General features: G+C 53.5%; 1 protein-coding gene across 1 annotated transcript in view; it reads right to left on the reverse strand.

Moving 5' to 3' along the window:
* PLXNA4 (plexin A4) overlaps nucleotides 1-20,259 on the reverse strand; it is a 417,067-nt gene that overhangs the window by 76,644 nt on the left and 320,164 nt on the right. Inside the window, exons 6-10 of the mRNA XM_066262319.1 lie at nucleotides 15,595-15,718; nucleotides 14,717-14,870; nucleotides 13,101-13,200; nucleotides 11,089-11,203; nucleotides 1,008-1,208 (exon numbers count right to left, since the gene is read on the reverse strand). Of these exons, the coding sequence (XP_066118416.1) occupies nucleotides 1,008-1,208; nucleotides 11,089-11,203; nucleotides 13,101-13,200; nucleotides 14,717-14,870; nucleotides 15,595-15,718 (694 nt within the window). The remainder of the gene's footprint in view (nucleotides 1-1,007; nucleotides 1,209-11,088; nucleotides 11,204-13,100; nucleotides 13,201-14,716; nucleotides 14,871-15,594; nucleotides 15,719-20,259) is intronic.

The raw sequence follows: 20,259 nt of genomic DNA on the forward strand, positions 1-20,259 counted from the left end.
CCAGAAGCAACATTATTCTAATGAAAGGCAGTTCATGTAACACTAGGGGAGACCCCAAATCCAGGCCCGGCCCTGCCAGGTACTAGCTGTGTGACCTTATGCATGTCACTTACCCTCTAGGCAGGGCGGGTACTCCGAGACATTGGAGCTGCAGCTCTTCCTCAGGTCTGCCTATGTGTCTACTTATGCATTTATTATATTCAGTTCCTAAAGGGGGTCTCCAAATTGTGTAACTCTCAGCCCCACAGATCTAGCTCTGCACCCTGCTTCTAGGCCTCCAGTTTCTCTTTGGCACAGTGAAGAGCAGGGAACGTGTCCCAAGTGTCTATGCTTGTCTCTGAGCATCAAGGTGCACAGAAGAGGCCCAGAAAGAGAGGGAGAGCTGGCAGAGTGGGGACCGGGAAGGCCACCGGCAGGAGCGGAGGTGCTGCATTGAGAGAGCTCACGGTGTGGCACCTGGGAATTGGGACAGCCCGATCACGGACCCAAGGTGTATTTTCTCATCAGGCAGGGTGAGTGCTGATCTGCGCAGTGCGCTCCTGCCGGGAACCTGTGTGCTGTGTGTCTAGCTCAGAAGCCTCCCGTGCTGGGAAACCGCCTCTGTGTAGATATGGAGGCAGCGGGACCTTTGTGGGCTCCCATGAGGCACTCGGCCCAGCCCTGGCGGGAACGCAGGGCCCAGGGCCTCCAGGGCTTCTCCACGGAGGAGGGACATGCCGGCCTCTGCCCACAAGCAGCGCTCAGCAGCCCCATGGTTGGTCCAAAATCCTTTGTCTCTAAAGCCCCTGTCTTGGGCAGAGGACCCTCCTGGGCATAACTCTGGGCAGGCACTTGGTGACCTCAGAGCCCAACCCTCTGCTGCAGTGGGGTGAGCAGGGTGCAGGAAAGCTGAGTAGACCTGTGGTATTGGGGGGAACCCTGCAGAGCTGAGCCGGTCTGGCTCTAAAAAAGAAGAGGGATGCGGCGGGAGGGGTCGGAGCCGCCAGGGGCTCCGGGTGGGCACTCACGGAGGTGTTCTGGCATTGCACGCTGGAGCTGTTGAAGCGCAGGGCCGGCACCCTCTGCTCGCTGCCCTGGATGTTGAGAATGCACTCGTACCCACGCTGCCCGGACTGCGGCTGCGGCAGGTTCTTGGCCTTCAGGGTGATGGGCTTGATCACCTCCACGGGCACCAGGATCTTGTCCACTCGCAGCAGCTGGGGGCAGTCCTGGGGACAAGAGAGCACGGCTCAGGCTGCGGAGCAGGAAGCCAAAGGTGCAGGAGCCTCTCCAGACATAACTCGGATGTTTGCTCCGCTCCTCCCTCTCACGGGTGTCCACCCCTAGCCGCTGTGCAGGAGAGAACGGGACTGAGACATCCCAGGTCCCAGAGTCACCGCCTTGAGGCCACTGCTCACTGAGGCTGTCCCTGCCTTTTTTTTTTTTTTTTAAGTTTTTTTTTGTTTTGTTTTGTTTTGTTTTTTGCATTTTCTTTTCTGAAGCTGGAAACAGGGAGAGACAGTCAGACAGACTCCCGCATGCGCCCGACCGGGATCCACCCGGCACGCCCACCAGGGGGTGATGCTCTGCCCACCAGGGGGCGATGCTGTGCCCATCCTGGGCGTCGCCATGTTGCAACCAGAGCCACTCTAGTGCCTGGGGCAGAGGCCACAGAGCCATCCCCAGCGCCCGGGCCATCTTTGCTCCAATGGAGCCTCAGCTGCGGGAGGGGAAGAGAGAGACAGAGAGGAAGGAGGGGATGGGGGTGGAGAAGCAAATGAGTGCTTCTCCTATGTGCCCTGGCCGGGAATCGAACCCCGGTCCTCCGCACGCTAGGCCGATGCTCTACCACTGAGCCAACCGGCCAGGGCCTGTCCCTGCTTTTTCATGTTCCATTGCAGTGTACTCAGACTCTGACACTCCTGGCGGCCTCCTCCTGGCAGCCCCTGAACCCTAGCAGAGATGGACGCTGCTGGCAGGGTGTCCCGTCTTACTCTGGGCTGCCGGCCCCTTTGCCTCAGTCCCAGGTTGCCGAGCATTGGGACAGAGGGGACCAGGGGAACAGATCAGCAGTGAGGCAGAGCCTTGACCAGTGCCTTTGGACCATGAATCTGGACCAGAACAGTAGAGTCCAGCAGGACCTTCCACCCATGGGCTGAGCCCAGCATTTGGGAATGTTCTGGAATGGGCCCAGAGACCTTTTACATCCAAAAGCTTCTGACTTAACCCTGGGGGTGGCCAGAGCCTAGGGGAATGGCCCTCAGAGCAGATACATGCTGACCAGATGGTAGCAGTGAGCACGCTCAAGCCCGGGCGGAACAGGGCCCAGAGGACCTCTGTGGAGGGAGGAAGTGAACAGCTGGGCCCCTTTCCCTGGGCGGCCAGCTCTGCCTGGGAGGACCGGGAGAGAGCGGGGTCATTAAAAGAGTGTGGTTGCTCCGCCCAGCAGAGAGGTGGAAGCTGGCTCGTTTCTATAGATTTACAGGAGCTGGGTGGGAGAGAGTCAGTGTTCCAGGCTGCTGGGCATGGGCAGAGTGAGGGTTTCTGTAAATACCAGCAGAGCTGGGCACCCTGTGTCAGGTCTACCTCCCCCAAGAGTCCTCTTGCTATGGCACGTCTTCTGGGCAAGTCGGGCATCAAAAGCACGGCATGCCACACCCTTGCTGAGGATGCTGCCCCTTGGCAGCCCCTGCCCCTCAGCCCGGCACCCTTCCCCAGCAAGGAAGGCAGACAGGAGGCTGTGGGGGAAGACGGGAGGGGGCTCAGGTGACCAGGTAACTTGGCACTGTCCCTCCTGGGTCTGAAAGCAGATATGAGCCCCTCTTGTCAATGATAGCTGGGAGGGAGAACGCCTGTGAGCTCCAGTGTCTGCTGAGCTCCATTGAGCTCTGGAGCCCTAAGCGTGTCCCCTCCCATGTGGAGACTCAAGTTCCTTATCTGTCAACTGGATGGAAGCCAAGGACCCATTTAGCTCTAACCAGTCCTGATGCCATGATTAGGGGTAGCCCCAGCTCTGTCCTGCCTGATCGTCTTGCAGCCTTGCCTTAAGGGTGTCCCAGGGCCATTAAACAAACCCACTTTGCTTCCCCCAGGCCACCCACTTTTATCCTGAAGAGCAGGTAGGAGAGGAGCAGCACACCCAGCAGTCACTCCTGGGTGTGTGCCCAGAAGAAAGGAGAGCAAGGACTCAGACTGGCACCCCCGTGCTCAGAGCAGCATTATTCATGATAGCCAAAAGGTGGAACCAGCCCCACTGCCCATCAGTGGATGAGTGATATATAATACAACGAAATATTATTCTACCTTAAAAAGGAAGGAAATTTTTAATACACTCTACAACACAGGTGGACCCTGAAAACATTATGCTAAGTGAAATGAGCCAATCATGATAGGACAAATGTAACACAATTCTACCTATATGAGGTCCTCAGAATAGTTAAATTCATAGACACAGAAAGCAGAACGGTGGTTTCCGGAGGAGAAGAAAACAGAGAGTTAGCATTTAATGGGGACAGAGTTCAGCCGGGGAAAATAAAAAAGTTCTGGAGATGGATGGTGGAGATTGCCCAACAATGTGAATGTACTTAACAGCACTGAACTGCACCCTTAAACACTGGCCAAGATGGGAAGTTTGATGTGTTTATTTCACCACAGTTAAAGAGGAGCAGCAGGGAGGCAGGCATTAGGAGGGGCGAGGGGTGAGGACGGGGCCTAAACCCAGCCTGTGGCCCGAGGCTCTGGAGAGATGGGTCTGCGGAGACTCGGAGGCCTGCAGGGGGAGAAAGTTGTAGTCGCTCCATCCTGCGCCCTTGTCTCCACTGCCCTCTGCCCTCCAGTAAGATAAGAGTACAGGTCACAGAGAAGACAAAAGCGATTCTGTGGAAAGGGTGATGGTCAGGACTGAAGCGGGGTGTGTGATGTTGGAGAACCAAGAGAGAGAATCCAGGAGCTGTGAGCTGTGAGCTGAGGGTCCAGGCGGGTCCTGACTCCACTCTTCACTCTATAAGCCCTGGGCAGCCTTCCTCCCCTGCAGCATGCATGAGCCTGACCCTCCTGCCATGTCCACACCTGCATGGGGGAGCCGGGTCTATGGCTGCATCTACAGTCAGACCAGAGCTGCTGGACTCTCTTCTGCAGCTCACCACAGAACGTTGCTGCTCGTGAATGGTGTGCAGAAGGGGTCTAGAGTCTGAGTCTTCTCAACCAACCTGACAGATCACTTCTACTTTGCCAAGGAGAAACTGAGGCAGGAGAAGGCAAAATAATGGCTTGGTGTCAGCAGGTGTGCCGGCCGCTGACGAACTTCGATGCCAATCCACCGCCTTCCCTCCCCTTCCTGTTAGAGGTCAGTCCCTACTGGAGGGCGCAGCCACCTGGCTCAGCAAGGCTCTCTCTGGGACCAGCAGGACTAGCGAGCTTGGAAGTGGCCGGGAACCTTGCCTGGGGGTTGGACTGATTGTAGTACAGGGTAGAGTCTGAAGCATAAGCCTCTCTCTCCCCCTGCAAGATTCTCACTGAGGTTGTTACGAGTTCTCTAATGAGTCCTGATTGCCCGTGGCCCCATCTAGCCTTAGTTTGCATATAAAAAGGTTGGCAGCTCAGAGAGTAAGTTCATTAATAATAATTGGAGAGGCCCAGGGCTGGGCTGGGTCCATTTTCCACTGGTGGCACGGCTGATTGACCCTGGTATGCCTCTTAATTGAAATGTAAAATGGCACTTCTTCTCTAGGCAACAAGGCATGAAGGCACCGTTGGCACCAGGCTGCCCCTTCCTCTTCCGTCCAGCTTCCCATACCCTGTCCTCCCTCATACTGAGACCCCACGCATAAACCACCTCTAAGTCTAACGCTCCTGGGAAATCTCAGACACCTCCACGTTTCCCTGAGACTCATGGAGGAAGCCAGGTTTTGGTCCCTCCCACCATGGTCCGTGAGCTCAGGTCATCCAGACCTCATCCTCCCCTTTGAGCTTCCTGGACTAGAAAGAACCTAGATGGAGAATCTTTGAGTAACTTTGAGTGCAGGTTTGCCTGCCTCCTGCTCTTTTCAGAGTCTTGAAGGGGCTCTATCATAGCTTGACATAGGTAGGCATGAGGATTAACAACTCTTCTTCCAAAGGACATTTGGGGGATTCCATGAACCACCATATATAAAGTATCTGGACAGAGCAGGGGGGCACTCAACAAATGTTTGCTTTCCCTGGATTTTCCCTTCAGCTCAGGCTGGGCCGTGGCCCTCATCAACTCGCTTTTCCAGCCTCATTTCCGAGGGACCCATCGCCCCTGCTCCAGCCTGAGTCTTTTTCATGAACACCCATCAGTTTCTGCTGTCCAGCTTATTGGCTTCAGATCTTACGGGGAGTCTGACAATTTCAATAGTTCCTAAGCTCCCAAACACAACAGGGACATGTATGGAGGTCCCACTTCTGTCCACTGCTCTCCTAACAGCCATCCCCTCTTCTGGGAGGTGACATCCTGAAGCAGCATATCTCACACATTCTGAGACAGAAAACCTCTACCAGCTAACCACGTGACTTTGGGCAGGTCCCTCAGACCCCCTGGTGCTGGTTTGGGTTAGATGATTTTTATGGTCTCAGTTCTATTATTAACCCAATAGATGACCTCGGACAGTCATTATACGTCCTTTCTGAAGCTCAGCTTTCCCATCTCTAAAATAGGGATGACAATGGCCGCTGAACTAGGTCCAAGTGTGGAATTCAAAATACTGACCAACTGGACGAATGTTGGAGGGGCCAGGGGACTTGTCAGGGAGGTGGGCCTCCTGGAAATGGCAACTTACCTCCTGGGGGGGGGCTGTATTTTAATATTATAGTACCTGGTATGTTGCAACCTGTCCCATCATGCTGGCAGATTTGGCTCTGGTAGACAGTGGGATGCTGTGAGGACCCAGTGAACACGGTTAACATGGTACAAGGAGTACAGGATTCAATCCATGAACACTCGCCCCCTCCGTCCCCTGACACGTATGTCCCCGTGTGCTCTCATTTCCTAGCACAACACATGGGATCCCCCCACCATGTTCACGATAAAGAAACCACGGATGCCAGTCACCTCACTCTGTTCCCACAATGACAGCGAACAAAAATATTTACACCTGATCACCTAACTGACTTTCATCCCCGATCATTACCCAGTCCCCTCATGGAATTCCTCAGAAACACACTTCCCTTCTCTGTCCAAGAAAGGTTTTTCTCTGAACTATCATTTGAAAGGGCCAGCTCTTGGGGGATGGAAAATGCCTGCATTTAGCAACATTATTTGAAGACAAATGCATTTGGCAAGAAACAGTGTCCCTTGGAGGCTGCTTTGCCTATGGCTACATCCTGCAGTTGTAAGGACAGACTGAGGGTAGGGAGTGGCAGTGGCTTGAAGCATAAGAAAATCTTCAACGTCTTGTCTTGCAGGAGACAGCTCCAGGGGGCTGCAGGTCACCTGTCCAGCCCCATGCACAGCTTGGCCTCCAGGACAGGCGTGCAGAAGTAAAGACTGCACTGCTAATTGAGAACGCCATGCCAAGGCAGAGTATGAAAGCAAAAGGGATGCTTCTGTGTCTACCATGCCCAGCATGCCAATGGCTGCTTCCTACGGAGGTTTCATTGCATATTTAAATAATTGAACAAGGACATAAAGACTGCTACCGAGCTGGGAGGAGAAAGCCTGCCTTCAGGGCTGGTGCTGCCTGGGGAAGGGGGTGGCAGGCTTATAGATTTACAGCCCCCCGTGGGGTTACAGGATGAGGCTCTAATTCTCCTGGTTGTGGTTACAGCAGAGCTTGGGAACTGTGGCGCTGTGGGGGGCGGGGAGAGCTGGGCTGGGGTCGCGTGTGGGGGCAGCTCTGGAATCAGAGGTTTGCAGGTCACCTTTTCCTTCCATGTCACCTCAGCCCCCATCAATTCCAAAGACAAGCCAGCGCTAGCCCCAACCAACCCCTCCAAATTTACACTCACCTTCTCAGACCTGTGGTGCCCAATATGAAAATGTAACGCGCCATATATTTTCTCGCTGTTCCCCAAGTTTATAACACCATTAGCATGATCTACGATGGGCTGGTTTATGGAGAGGGCCAAGTAATAATACAGAAAGGAAATACTCATAACCTCAAGGGGGGCGGGGCGGACAAGATTGATGGAAAGTGCAATTGTCTGGAGAAATGGCGACCCAGTAATGGAATACCTGGAGTGGGGGCTGGGCGGGGTTAGAAGCAAGTGCTTTTAGCTGGTTTGGCTTTGTTTTCCTCAAAAGAGGATGTAGCGCATGGCAAGGGTGGTTTTGTTCCTCTGGGTTGGGTGCCAGGACTGACTCCTCTATAAGGTGGGATGGGATGGACTCCCCTGATTTCCCACGAGTCCGGCTGGGACGTAAGTGCCCTTGGCCTGCCCCGTCTGAGGGCATGGGGCCTATTTCAGCACCAGGGGCAAGCAGGCAGCAGTCCAGGGGGTAGCACCTTCCTCGCCTTGCCAGCTCTTCAGCCCCAGAGGGGACTGACCCTTGGGGTTGGCAGAGGCCGTGACATCCGTTCTGACTGCAGATGTCATCTCAGGGGTGGCAGGGTGGTAAGGGAGGTGGGGAGAACCTTTCAAGCACAGCTTTGGAAATCAAATAGAATTCATTTTGCCTCTTCTGATCTTACAACTGTTCTCTGGAGTCAATTCTGCTTGAACTTCAAGAAGAGAGGGGCCACGGGAACCTGCTCTCTGAGCCCGTGCCCTGTGGGCTAGATGTGCTTCGACTTCCCGGCAAAGACCGCGCAGTCTGGCACCCGGAGACCGAAGCGGCAGCAGCGGCTCTTTGCTTTCCGGTTTAGATGAAAAACGCAGTAAACGAGTCCACCAAGGACACAGTGTTGCCAAGGAGTTTGCTTTTCCGTGGTGGTTTGTCTTTGTTTCCTAAAGATCACTGCTATTAGGTGTGTGGGGGTCCGACGGGGTGTTCAGGTCAGCAGGTGGAGGAGCCTGGGAATTCCAAAGGCACGCGGGACCAGCAGCTCCTCCTGCTGGTAGCGGTGAGGCATGGCCGTGTTCGTGGCTGCCCTGGTGAAAGGCCATCCCATTGGGAAGCAAGGAGTTGCAGCTGATGCCAGAAGAACGGGGCTGGGAGCGCAAGACCCTCTCCTCCCTCCAGCCTGCCCGTGCTGCCCTGTCCCTCCTCTCTGTGGTGCCCAGGGTCTGGCAGCTGATCTAAGGACCCAGGGTCGTTCCCACAAGGCCATCATTAGCTGAAACAAGATCATTCCTTGTAACTGGAATATAGTTACTGTCAACAACGTATGTTACTGGGCATTCTATTCCTCGTCATTGTAATTGTTTTAGAATACACACTGGTAATATAATAACGACAATGATGGACCAGTCCTCTGTTCCAGACCTGTAAGGTCACCTGAAGGCACTCTTTGTTCAGGAAAGAAAAAAAAAAGGTAATTCAACGTCCCTGGTCGTAGTCAACAAAGCCAGTGTTGAAACCGGAAGGGGCACTGGTGAAAGCCTTCTGGGAGGACGAGATGGGGCAGGGGGTGGGGGTGGGGGGTGGAAAGCCATCTGGTGGCAGCCCTCCTGATGAGAAACCCCCCAAAAAACCCTGTCTGTATCCTCATGCCCAAGAGTTAAAAGGAAATGAAAACCCAGGGACTTCCAGAAGCATCCCTGGGCTTGGATCTCACTTTCATTCCAAGCAGGTAGGTTTGCACCTGGATGTCTGTGGAGCTGCAGGCCTGAGGCTGAGGGAGTCTCTGTTAGGTAGCACTGGAAGTTTCCCCCAAGTTACGTTTTAAATGTGTGATTGTCTTTGTTGCCCCTTATTTCTGTTCCTATCTCTTCCCAGAAACAAAAACATAGAAAAAGAGACAACAACATAAAAGAAAAAAAAATGCACTGTATTTCCCTAATAGCCAGGGACTTTCTTTTAAGCTCTGAGGACAATAACCTCCTTCCACTGGCCCAGAATGGCTGGATCGGTCAATGGTCTACTTCTTCTCCCTTTGGTACATTCTCCAGGAAGATGCTGCTACAGTGACCACCATGAGCTGGTCAACGCTGGCTTGTCCTCTATGTTATATTCAACATGGTCCTAGAATTGAGCTGAACAGAAGGTAGCCTACAAGCCTGGATCGGAAGCACAGCCTTAACACTTCCTTCTCTTAGAATAAATAAGTATCTAAGATAAAGAAGAGCCAAAGTCAAGTTTATTCAGTAGTGTGATAAGGGAGGCATGGTGACTCCAAATGATGCTGGAGCCTCCCACTGCAATGGCCTGCCTGACTCGCTATAAAACGGCTCATGCGACATGGAAAGACTTGAAGTTCGGCCATGGTGGGTTAGTCCATCTCCTCATCCCTCCATTAGCCATGCTCTTCCAGGCCTCTCCCTTTCCTGGGGGTCCTGGTGCCAAGTCCTCTGAGGTCTATGAATCCCCAACAGCCTTTGCCAGCATCAGGGACGGATCGGGTGTCGTGCCCAGCTTGCTGTCTGGGCCCTGGAAGACATCATTCTTCCACAGTGACCCCTGAATGACACTGGGAGACGTGGTAGGCTCTTGTTTCATTCCCTTCTAGCTCATTTTTTCCATCTTTCTGAGCAGCAGATGCATGTTCCTTTTATATAGTTAAAAGAAAGAAACTTGGGACAAGAGCAGCAAACACACAAAAAAGAAAAAAAGTAGAGAGATTTGAAAACCTCCTTCAGGGTAATTAAATGATTAGGGGTCTTTGAAATCCACCGGCTAGCTCAATCGTTTCTGCTTCCACTTCATTCCTAGACCTCTCCACCCACCGACCCTCTGCCAGACACCCTGGTCCGAACAGCTGGAGGGAGGCTGAGAACCTCTTTGTCTCTGCTCCCATCAAATAATAACTGACAGGTTTCTGAACAAAATAAAAAGAAGTTGCTCCCTAAAGCTCTCCGCCCCTGGTCCTGGTGAGTGAACCAGCCCCTCTGCCCCTGCCCTGGGCCCAGGAGACTGTCCCGCCTTTTACTGGGTCTTAATGCCAAGGGTGTGCCTGCTGGCTGCCAATCCCATGTTCATCCTGTTAGCTTTACACCCGTTCTGTCTTAAAGATCAGAGACCTGACCCAAACATTGGATTCACTCTCCTCTTTAAAGCCAAGATGTAACCTCTTTCCTCCTTTTCCCTATAAAGGGACAGCCTTTGCTCAGGTGTCTTTTCCAGATTGTGAGTCTAGAGTAGCCATAGACAGGGAGGGTCTTATGTCTGGGGGCTCCCACAGCCCCTTCTCCTGTATAATATACACAAGTGTTCTAAACCACAGCATTCTAAAGCACCCATGCTTTCCAGGACTATCAGCCTAATGGTGGGAGTCACACAAGCACCACACATTTGAACAACAGCGGACTTCACCAAAGCATTTTTATACCTGTTACGTTTGAAGTCCTAGCTCAAAAAGTTACATTCTACAGAAGGTTAACAACACGGGCGTGGAGTATTTCTATAATGGCAATGCGTAGTTTTGAAGGATAAGAATAAAGCTTAGGAGGGAATAGAAACACAGCCTCTTGGCCACGGAGCCCAACTCCACCTGAGTGCTTCCCGGACTGGACCGTGTCCCGGCCTGGACATTCTTGTCCAGCTGGCTGAGGTGGAGCAGAGGCTTTGTTCTTCTAACAGCTGTGCAGGTGGTGCTGATGACGCTGGTCTGGGCACCACGCTTTGAGAACTGCTGCTCTGACTAAGCTGACCGTTCTTTCATTCTTCTTCCTCTCTTCCCTTTACTTTTTTTTTTTTTTAATCTCAGTTCTGCTCTGTACACAGTGTTTTGAGGGACAGCTGAGGAGTCTGCACACAGTTCCGTGGTGTGCTTCCAATTATTTCTAGGACACATGCAGCTCACCTGGCAGGGGTGACCTGGAATGCACCTTTGTCTGGAACTGAACCTCCAAGTCTGACCCAGGGCCCAGGGGTCCCAGAGCAGAGCTTTGCTTATTTACTGCTGTCATAACACGGTCCCTTAAGAGTATGGGTTGGGGAGAAGCGAGTGGCCTTGTGGGTGTTGCCTTTGTTTTCTCTTCTTCAGGGAAGGCCTGCCTGGGGGCCCATGCTCACAGCAAGCAGCACTCACCACTCTGGCTTCTGGAACCTACCTCAGGCAGCTTCACTCGGCCTTCCTGGAAGGAGCAAGTCTTGGGGTCATGGGTACAGACATGTCGGTATTTACACCAGTGGCAGCGGAATGGGCTCTCCACACAAGACAGGCACCTGCGCACGGGAAAGGAAGGGGTGCGAATCATAAAACCTGGGTGAACCCAAAGCAGAGAGCCTAAGATTCTAGGGTCTAAGAAAATACTTTTTAATGTTTGATGTCCCCAAACACTCAGGAAAAGCACACCTATACAAATCCATCCCTTTTCTTTTCGAGTCCCCTTAGCCAGCCACGACTCTCTGGCCTCCTCCCTCTCACTCAGGTAGACAATCCCGGTCCCCAAGGGCCCTATCAACCACCTTCCATGTCCACAGGACGGCATCCTCTTTTGCTGAATTGGGGAACAATAAAGCCTGGAGTAGAGGGGCTTGTCCAGAGCACCCACAAGATTTAGGGCAAACAAAAAAATTCAGTTTTAGTTCAAACTGACTCCAGGGTTTCATCTGACAAGCACCCACATGGACCCACCCTGGCGGAAGAATGTTCTGTATCTGCAATCTCCATGGGATGGCAACCCCACCCCTATACTTCACCTCCAGGAAACAAAGGTGACTTTATGAAAGTTCCTTCCTGCTTAAAAACCCAAAATGGTTCCTTCTTCCAAAGGGTAAACCCCACATGGCTTGCCGTGCAGGCTCAGCCCTCCCTGGTGTCCCGGGCTGTGTCTGCACATGTGTTTGGTGGTTCAGCCATGAACAGGTTCTCCCCATACTCTCCTTCTGCTGGGAGTACCATTTCTCCTTCTTCTACTTGGCCGTTTCTTCACCCTTCTTTGACCAATGGAGAGTTGGTCAGACTGGGCCTTAATCCTAACAGTCCTTTCGTTTCTGTCTCTGGGGACAGTACTGGCCTTGCTGTGTTATATGTCACTTATTCACTGTCCAGTTCATCTACTAATCCACTGGGTAGGACCCCTGCAGGGCAGGGATTGAGTCGTTGTGTCCCACTAATTTTGAATTACCTGTCTAATGACTAACACATGGCTTTGCACGTAGTACATGCTCACAACCACGTTACAGATGGAAGGAAAACTTCACACATGATTTTATCTACTACTGTGCTATCTTATGGGGCAAATGGGGAGTGAAGGATAGGCTACCAAATGGTAGAACCATGGGGAGTTCTGTGGGAAGAAGCAGAAAGATTTTCAGTGTTGAAGCACTTGTTTTTGGCGGGGAGGTTTGGCTGCCTCTTACTTGGGACCCCTAAGATAGCCAAGCTCAGACTCAACAGCTGCCATAACCAGGTAGCGAAACCCCAAAGTTCCACTGTCCAGAGATGTCTGTGGTTATGTCAACTAGCTCGTCCTGTGTGGAGAGGGAAACAGAACTGCGTATGAACGCAAGAAGGGTTTTTGGCGATCCGTTTCTACTGCTTTCAAACTGTGCTCTGTGGAACCCTGGGGGTCCCATGGACTCTGTCAGAGACTATATGAGGAATTCTTATCTTAGACAGAGGGGTTTCAGGCCCCCTCAACTCTCCACCAGAGCAGTTCCCCCTGAGCCTCCCAGCCTGAGTCCCGGCCCAGCCTGAAGGGCGCTGTGCAGAGCTGAGCACTGGGGACTTGGCCGACTACCCGCCCTCACCGGGACGTGGGGCGTCTCTCCCTCCTCAGGTCCCTCCCCTTGTCCAGCCTGACTGCTCCATTCTGTAGGTGAGACGTGCCCCTCTCCTGAACACATGGTGGGAAGTGCAGCAGGTTAGACGGATTTATGCCAGAGAAGATGTAGGAGCTCAAGATCTGGAGCTCCCCACCCCATAGGGTCTCACGCTGCTCATTCCAGCCTCTTTCCATCAACCCCGTGGGCACTGGGGTACCTGCTTCTGGGGCTGAAAGAGGCCTCCTTACAGGGCCTCTAGGTGGCCACTCCTTGTGAACAGTGGTGGGTTCCTCTCTTCAGGATGAACCTTGACCCCAGGAACAGGGAGCTGAGTGAAGCTGGGGGCACTTACGAGTTGTGGACACTGCAGTTGTAGAAGACAAAGCTGGTGCTGGCGAAGGTCATGCCTGTCTCCTTTGACTTGAGCTGCAGCTGGACGACATGGTGGTCCCCTGTGGGGCAGAGCCGGCCACAAGGTCAGGGGGAGGGCAAGACCCCATGTCAGGGTCCCACCGAGAGTTATGCTCCCTGGGAACGGGGAGCCTACTGGGCCTCGGGAGAGAGTGCTTTCAGCTCTAACAGGTCTCTGACTCAGCAACCCGGTCCCAGGACAACCCCAAGAGCAGTCACGGAAGACAGTACGCTCTATTCCCCCTGCCACGTGGTACCCCGGCACCCGCCCCTCATTCACTTGTCAGCTCCTCAGTGTACAACACTCTCTCTCTCTCTCTCTCTCTCTCTCTCTCTCTCTCTGACAGGTATTTAAATTTGCATTCGTTCCCATGCACGGTGACCACACCAGACTCAGAATCACAAACGCACTGACTAGCTTCCAGGAGAACCGTGTGGCCCCTCCCTAACGCTGCCACAAACGACGCAGGGGGGTTTGCACGTGTGTGCGCGCACATGTGCCTATTTTACATCTCTGTAAGGAGAGACCCTGTTCTGGAGCCCCTCTTCTGGGGGGCTCCATGCGGGCGGGCGTCCCTGGAATCCTCAGCGGGCACGGGGAGGAGCTGGAGCCCATGTTTAATTCACAGCCCTAACCCAGACCCCCCCCCTCCCAGCCGGGTTCTGCGCCTTTCCCGAGAGCCTCATTAATCAATCAGCTCGGAACAAATGTGACAAGCCCCGGTGGGAGGGCCAACATGGCATCAGTCTGCCCAGGCCAGGCCTGCCCCTAACCAGCACTGGGCCTCTGTCCACCCCCGTCGCTCCCCGTGCAGCTGGCTGCGAACAGGCAGCTCTGGGAAGGCAGGGCAGGGTGGGATCGGGTGCAGTGGTCCCGCGGTCCAGCAGGGCAGGGTGGGATCAGGTGCAGTGGTCCAGGGGTCCAGCAGGGCAGGGTGGGATCGGGTGCAGTGGTCCCGCGGTCCAGCAGGGCAGGGTGGGATCGGGCGCAGAGGTCCCGCGGTCCAGCAGGGCAGGGTGGGATCGGGTGCAGTGGTCCGGGGGTCCAGCAGGGCAGGGTGGGATCAGGTGCAGTGGTCCCGCGGTCCAGCAGGGCAGGGTGGGATCGGGTGCAGTGGTCCCGCGGTCCAGCAGGGCGGGGTGGGATCGGGTGCAGTGGTCCCGCGGTCCAGCAGGGCAGGCAGGGTAAGAACCCCCCCCCCCAGCCCCATCCCCTCCTCCACTGGCCCTGTGTGACAGCCCTCCCACTTCCCAGTATAGCCTTGAACTTGACTGGCATCTCTGATGCTATTCTGGCCTTGCCCTCTACCCAACCTCTGCAGCTGCTCCTCACCTAGCCTGAGCTTGATTCCTGGAACCTCACCTGGTTTCAACAATCAGTTCCAAGGACAACAAAGGGCACCTCATCTCCCTCTTCCTGTAACACACCCACCAACCCACACCCCTTCCTCTGAGCCTCCCCTCCTGAAGGCTCCCCCATCCCCCCATCTGTCCTGAGTTCTCATGCAGGCAGTAAGAAGGCCACGCCACCTCGCCCCGCCTCTGGGGACCTCTCACCGTTCTCCGTGATGATCCGGGGCACCTCCTTGGCCGCGGGGGAGTAGCACTGGATCTGATTCCCGACCACCAGCCCATCCATCTCTGACAGGTCCTCAAAGGTGCAGTTGACGCCGGCTGACAGCTCCGGGACGTTGTATGTCTCCAGGACCAGCTGTGAGCAGCCGGCAGGGGAGGCAAGGGGAGCGAAATGAAATTGAGGAGAAAGCAGGGTAGGGGATAAAGGAGGGAAGAGAGAGAACAGGAGAGACCAGAGAGAAAGAAAAGAGAGAAACACAAGGCAGTGTTCATATAGAGCAAAAGAGACCCAATTTATTGCAAGAGCGCACAGGAAGGTCAAGTGACATAGAGAGACAGGGACAAAAGGAACTTCATCACATATGAACCGACGTGGCCCCGGGAAGCTGGACGTTTCGGGGATTTGTATGTAGTAAGAAAGGTGGACAGGACTGAGGTACTGCAGAGCAGGGTCTTCTCCCATTGTCCTCAACTTTGGAACAATGGCGACACCAACCACTAAGTGCCCAGAGCAAGAGTGGGGCCATCTTACCCGTCTCCTTCTGAGCACACATCTTTCCCATCTATAGATAAAGACACTGTCCCCAAACCCTCCCTCCCTTGGTCACCATTTGAGTCATTTCTGGTATCACGGTTGTCTCTGTCTTTCCACCCATTCTGCACAGAGCCTCTTCCCCCACATTCCTGTGTGGTCCCCTCCTCTATTCCCAGGGACACCTTCTTTGATATTCTGGTCCTGCTCTCAAACTGCTCTGCTGGCCAGGCTGGGCCCAGCCATCACGAGGGGCACTAGGCTGCAGCCCTTCTGGTGAGGAGAGGGGTCTTCCTATATCCCTGGACCCTGCTCCTCCTGCCCTTACCAGGACGTTGTACTGAGACACGGAGATGTTGCTGGGATGGACGGTCAGCCGGACACACTGCTTCATCTCAGAGGCGAACCTGTGGGGCTCCCTGGACCGCTCACAGCGCTCCTTCCGGGTGCACCTGCCGCAGAGACCAAGACGGGGCTCAGGAGAAGGTGCCTGCTCCGGGGAGGGGCTGGCACAGAGGCCGGTCACTGCCGGTGGCTCCCAGGACGGGTCCAAACTCAGCTGGCCCAGTACTGAACTTTTGGCCTCCTTTCCTCCAGCCTGGCCCCCTTGCCCCCCGTCATGCCTGAGTTTAAACAAAGATAGTAATTCGTGTCACCAGTTGCCAAATGCAGAAACCTGGGAATCATCCTCAAGTCCCCTCACTGCCTTCTCACTCACACAGAATCCCAAAGTCCCGTCTATTTCGCCTCCTCACTTCATCCTTGGCCCTTGTCACTCTCCCTACTCCTTAAGCAAACTGAGCCTTGTTCGGTCCACGTACGTAATATCTATACTCTTTCAGACTTCCTTGTCTTTGTGTATGTCGGTTCATCTATCTGGGTAGCCTTCTCTCTAGCTTCCCCCTGCCCAACATTTTATCTACCCTCAGACACGGTTCAACTATTATGCACCTGTCCCCCCACACACTCTTCCCCACTCCAGGCCAAGTTAAGAGCACTTTGGACTTTCCTACAATCTAGAACATCTTAGATTATGTGACAGTTATTGGGCAGAGTACAGCCCTCACTGGCCACGTGTGAGCGGCTCGAAAGAAGAAAGCAAGCGTGCCTGATTTATTTTGGAGTCCCCTGAGATCCTCGTGGCCAGCAGACGGGAGACAGAGGCAGGTGGATGGGAGGGGGACAAGGAAGGATCAAAGGAGCAGAGTGCACTAGTTCAAAGTATGTTCCAGAGCCAGACTGCCTTGGATCGAAATCCTAGCTCCATGGCACGGGGCAACTGCCACAGAGGGTTTGCTATTATTACTCAGTGTCCTCTGCTGTTCAAAGTATGCTGTGTCACAGGTGGACCACATCCAGGGTGACCTGGGATCTTACAGACTTAACTGATGGGAGTTCCTGAACGATGCTCATAAAACTCTCATCCAAATGCACGCATTACACATGGGGAAGGTGCTTGGAACTCTCTGCGGGGTCAGGGCCACCCCTGCCTTGCAGGGGGAGTTCCCCGCAGGGAGGTACCCAAGTTTCAGCGAGCAGCGTTTAATCCAAGTCAGACAAGCCTTGTGAAAATGGCGCATTGTTGAGCGACCAGGATTTGGAGACTGGACTACTGCCCCTGCTCTGGGGTGAGGGGAAGCGGCGTCCTCAGAGGGACAAGTTGACATAAGGTGGAACAGCAGGGTTGTCACTGCTGGGTGGCGGGCCTCCTTGGGTGAAAGGGAGTAGACTCGTAGAGGAAGGTGGGCATCAGGGCTGTTGTGGGGCAGGAGGTAGCACTGGGCAAGGAGCTCGGTAAGAAATGGGCCATTCAGGGACACGGAGCCTATGTGGGGAAGGCCACATTGAGGAGGGAACACTTGCTTCAAGGAGCAGACAGGTGAGGTGTGGGGGAACCTGGACGGCAGCGCTGCCCCTGGGGTGGCTCTCAGGCATGAGGGAACGCTGCAGGGGCCTCCCCTCCAGTCACGGTGGGGACAGGAGGGCGCCTGTGGCCTCAGTGGGAGGAAGAGACTGGGAGTGGAGAATCCGAGAGGTAAACTTAGCAAACAGGAGAGATCCCTGAACGTGGCTGACTGCAGAAAGAAAGGGGGACACAGGGACACAAGGGATGGCCTTAGCTTGAAAAGCAATCCCGAAAAATGCACTCCTGGTGGGACGTGACCAAGCACCCATCAGCACCGTGAGAGTCTATGTCACTTACGTCCCTCAACAATGCTGTGAGGTAGGTACACTTTAAACCCACCTTACAAATCTGGACACAGCAGAAAGGATGGTCAGTCACTTGTCCAAGGTCACCAGCTAGTCTGAGAGCCCGTATGTGAACACAGAAGGACTCTGGAGCCTGTGCTCTTAACCACCGTGTTCGACCTCCCTGAAAATTCTAGACTGAGGCCCTGGCCAGTTGGCTCAGTGGTAGAGCATCGGCCTGGTGTGCAGGAGTCCTGGGTTTGATTCCCGGCCAGGGCACACAGGAGAAGTGCCCATCTGCTTCTCCACCCCTCCCCCTCTCCTTCCTCTCTGTCTCTCTCTTCCCTTCCCACAGCCAAGGCTCCACTGGAGCAAAGTTGGCCCGGGAGCTGGGGGTGGCTCTGTGGCCTCTGCCTCAGGCGCTAGAGTGGCTCTGGCCGCAACAGAGCAACGCCCCAAATGGGCAAAGCATTGCCCCCTGGTGGGCATGCCGGGTGGATCCCAGTCAGGCATATGCGGGAGTCTGTCTGACTGCCTCCCTGTTTCCAGCTTCAGAAAAATACAACAACAACAAAAAAATTCTAGATTGAGACTTGAGGGGCAGACCCTCTGCGGCACCTGAGCCCACTTTCCCTGCCTTCTTGATGTTCCTTTCGTGTGCTTTGGGCAATTAAAAAAATTCCTTTTAATCTTCTTCTCTAGGCCGATGCCTTATTTATTTATTTATTTATGTATTTATTTATGTATTTATTTATTTGCCCGCCATTAAGAAACAGCACTTTGAATATTATTGTACCTGTGGATTCTCCAGGACCTTCTAGGACTTTCATCCTGGAAGTGAAAGGTCAGCCCTGAGTGTGGTTGTCTCCAAGGCACTCCCCGGCCGTGCCAGCAGACCCATGGCAACAAGGGCGTCTGCCTAAAAGTCTGGGAAGTTAATTTACCCGGCTAGCTTCTCTGGGAGGACTTCATTACCTCCAGCCATTAAGCTAATGTTATGGACTTTTCCAGGGTGTCGGCACTGACATCGCTATTAATAGTGTTATTACTCCCATTAACGGCAGACTCAGAGAGCTGGTACAGGCTTAAATTAGTCACTGACTCCCCAACTTTGAAGTTCCTATTTCTAAGAGCAATCAGTAGGTCTGGAGAATGTCTTTGATTAAATTGTGAAAAGAGTTAAAACGAAGCTGGTTTCAGGCCAGACAACACCTGGGCTTACCAAATAGAGATCCAGATCTCTCCTCCAGGGATACAAAGGATCTCAAGACAAGTTCTAGCTGTGTGGTTGGCTGCCCCCCAAGTTCATGTGGCTGCATGCTGCCATGCTCCTGAGAACCCCAAACAAACCACTCATCTCCCCTAGATTTAGGTCTCACCAAGGAAGCCACTTATCGCTTACGGGTTTCAACATCCCATCTCACTGTGTGATCTTGAGCAAATTACCTAAGCTCTTGGTGCCTCAGTGTTCTCATCTGCAAAGTGGGGATAAGGTTGTATCTTCCTAATTCGGTTCTTATGGGGATTAACAGATGACACAAGGAAAGCATTTAGAACAGGGCACAGCTCATACATAATAAGCCCCCAATAAATGTTACTATTTTTACTCCATCTCTTTTCAACCTTCCTTATCCAACTCTGCCAAACTGCAGCAAGTGCGGAAGCACCAATCTCTCCCAGACTGGCCCATGGGGCAAATCAAAGACAGAAAGACAGAGGATGGCTGTAGCAGGCTCCGTCTTAGGAAGGGAGAGGGAGTCTCGAAGGACAGGAGGAAGGGAAGGGAGAAGAGCATTCTGGGCTGTAGCTCGGTCTTCTTACTAGCTGTCACACGGTATTAAGAACTCAGCTCTTAGTGGAAAGTCAAGTTTAAGGTCAGTGTCAGAGTCGTTTTGACATTTCCACTATCCCTCAGTGCCCATGAGGGTGGAGGCTGCCAATGTCCAAGAGCACAGACACCTGACCTTAGATGTGATAGGATAATGGAGGGGGGGAAATGAATTTCTTCCGAGCTCTTATGGGGTTGGTCAGAGTAATGGCCTTCTGTGGTTTCTCATTAGCCCAGGCAAGAGCTCGGAATGTGTGGAGGGTTAATTCATGACTCTTGGGGTCAGCTGTCAATGGGGCTCCAGGGACTTCCCAAAGCATCCCCTCAGCTTCGCTGGGGGAGCACCCTGAAGATCAAGGCAGATCCTGATTCATCCATTTTCCAGGTACGACTAAAAAAATGCCCCAACACATGCAATATATAACTTTGAGTTTTCAGACATTCATCCCTGCCACCACCATTGCCGTCCACCCCAGACACAGACCCGCAGCTGGCCCACGGGAAGTGGACCCCAAGAAGGTGCCCCGGGCCCCCAGAATTGGAGCCTGCACCTCCTAACCTTCTCTTCCCTCCCTTCTCATTTCCACGTTCTCTGCAGTTTGTCCCTCCAGTCCCAGTTCAGAGGTGCTACAAGCCCTTGGGGACAACGGCCCTGGCCCCTTGGAGGGGTTATTATTCAAGCCAGTGGTTCCAATGAGATTATCCTCTCTAATGAAGCAGCTACCCTGCCCTCCCTAAGCCTGAACTTTCACTGCTGGAGAGTTCCTAGCCAAGTGGAAAATTAGAAGGGAGAGGAACAGGGAAAGGAAGGGGGTGAGGGAGGGGGAAAAAGGTGGTGATTAAGTTCCCTAGAAATTAATTCCTAAATACAGTGATAGAAATATTAACTCTCAGTGCTGCCGGCCAGGCAGGCCAATTTCAATTTGAAAAAAGGCCTATCTGTGAGTCTGGTCTGGGTCTGCCTCCAAACTGGGG

Source organism: Saccopteryx bilineata, chromosome 2 (assembly GCF_036850765.1).
Source record: "Saccopteryx bilineata isolate mSacBil1 chromosome 2, mSacBil1_pri_phased_curated, whole genome shotgun sequence".
Classification (NCBI taxonomy): Eukaryota; Metazoa; Chordata; class Mammalia; order Chiroptera; family Emballonuridae; genus Saccopteryx; species Saccopteryx bilineata.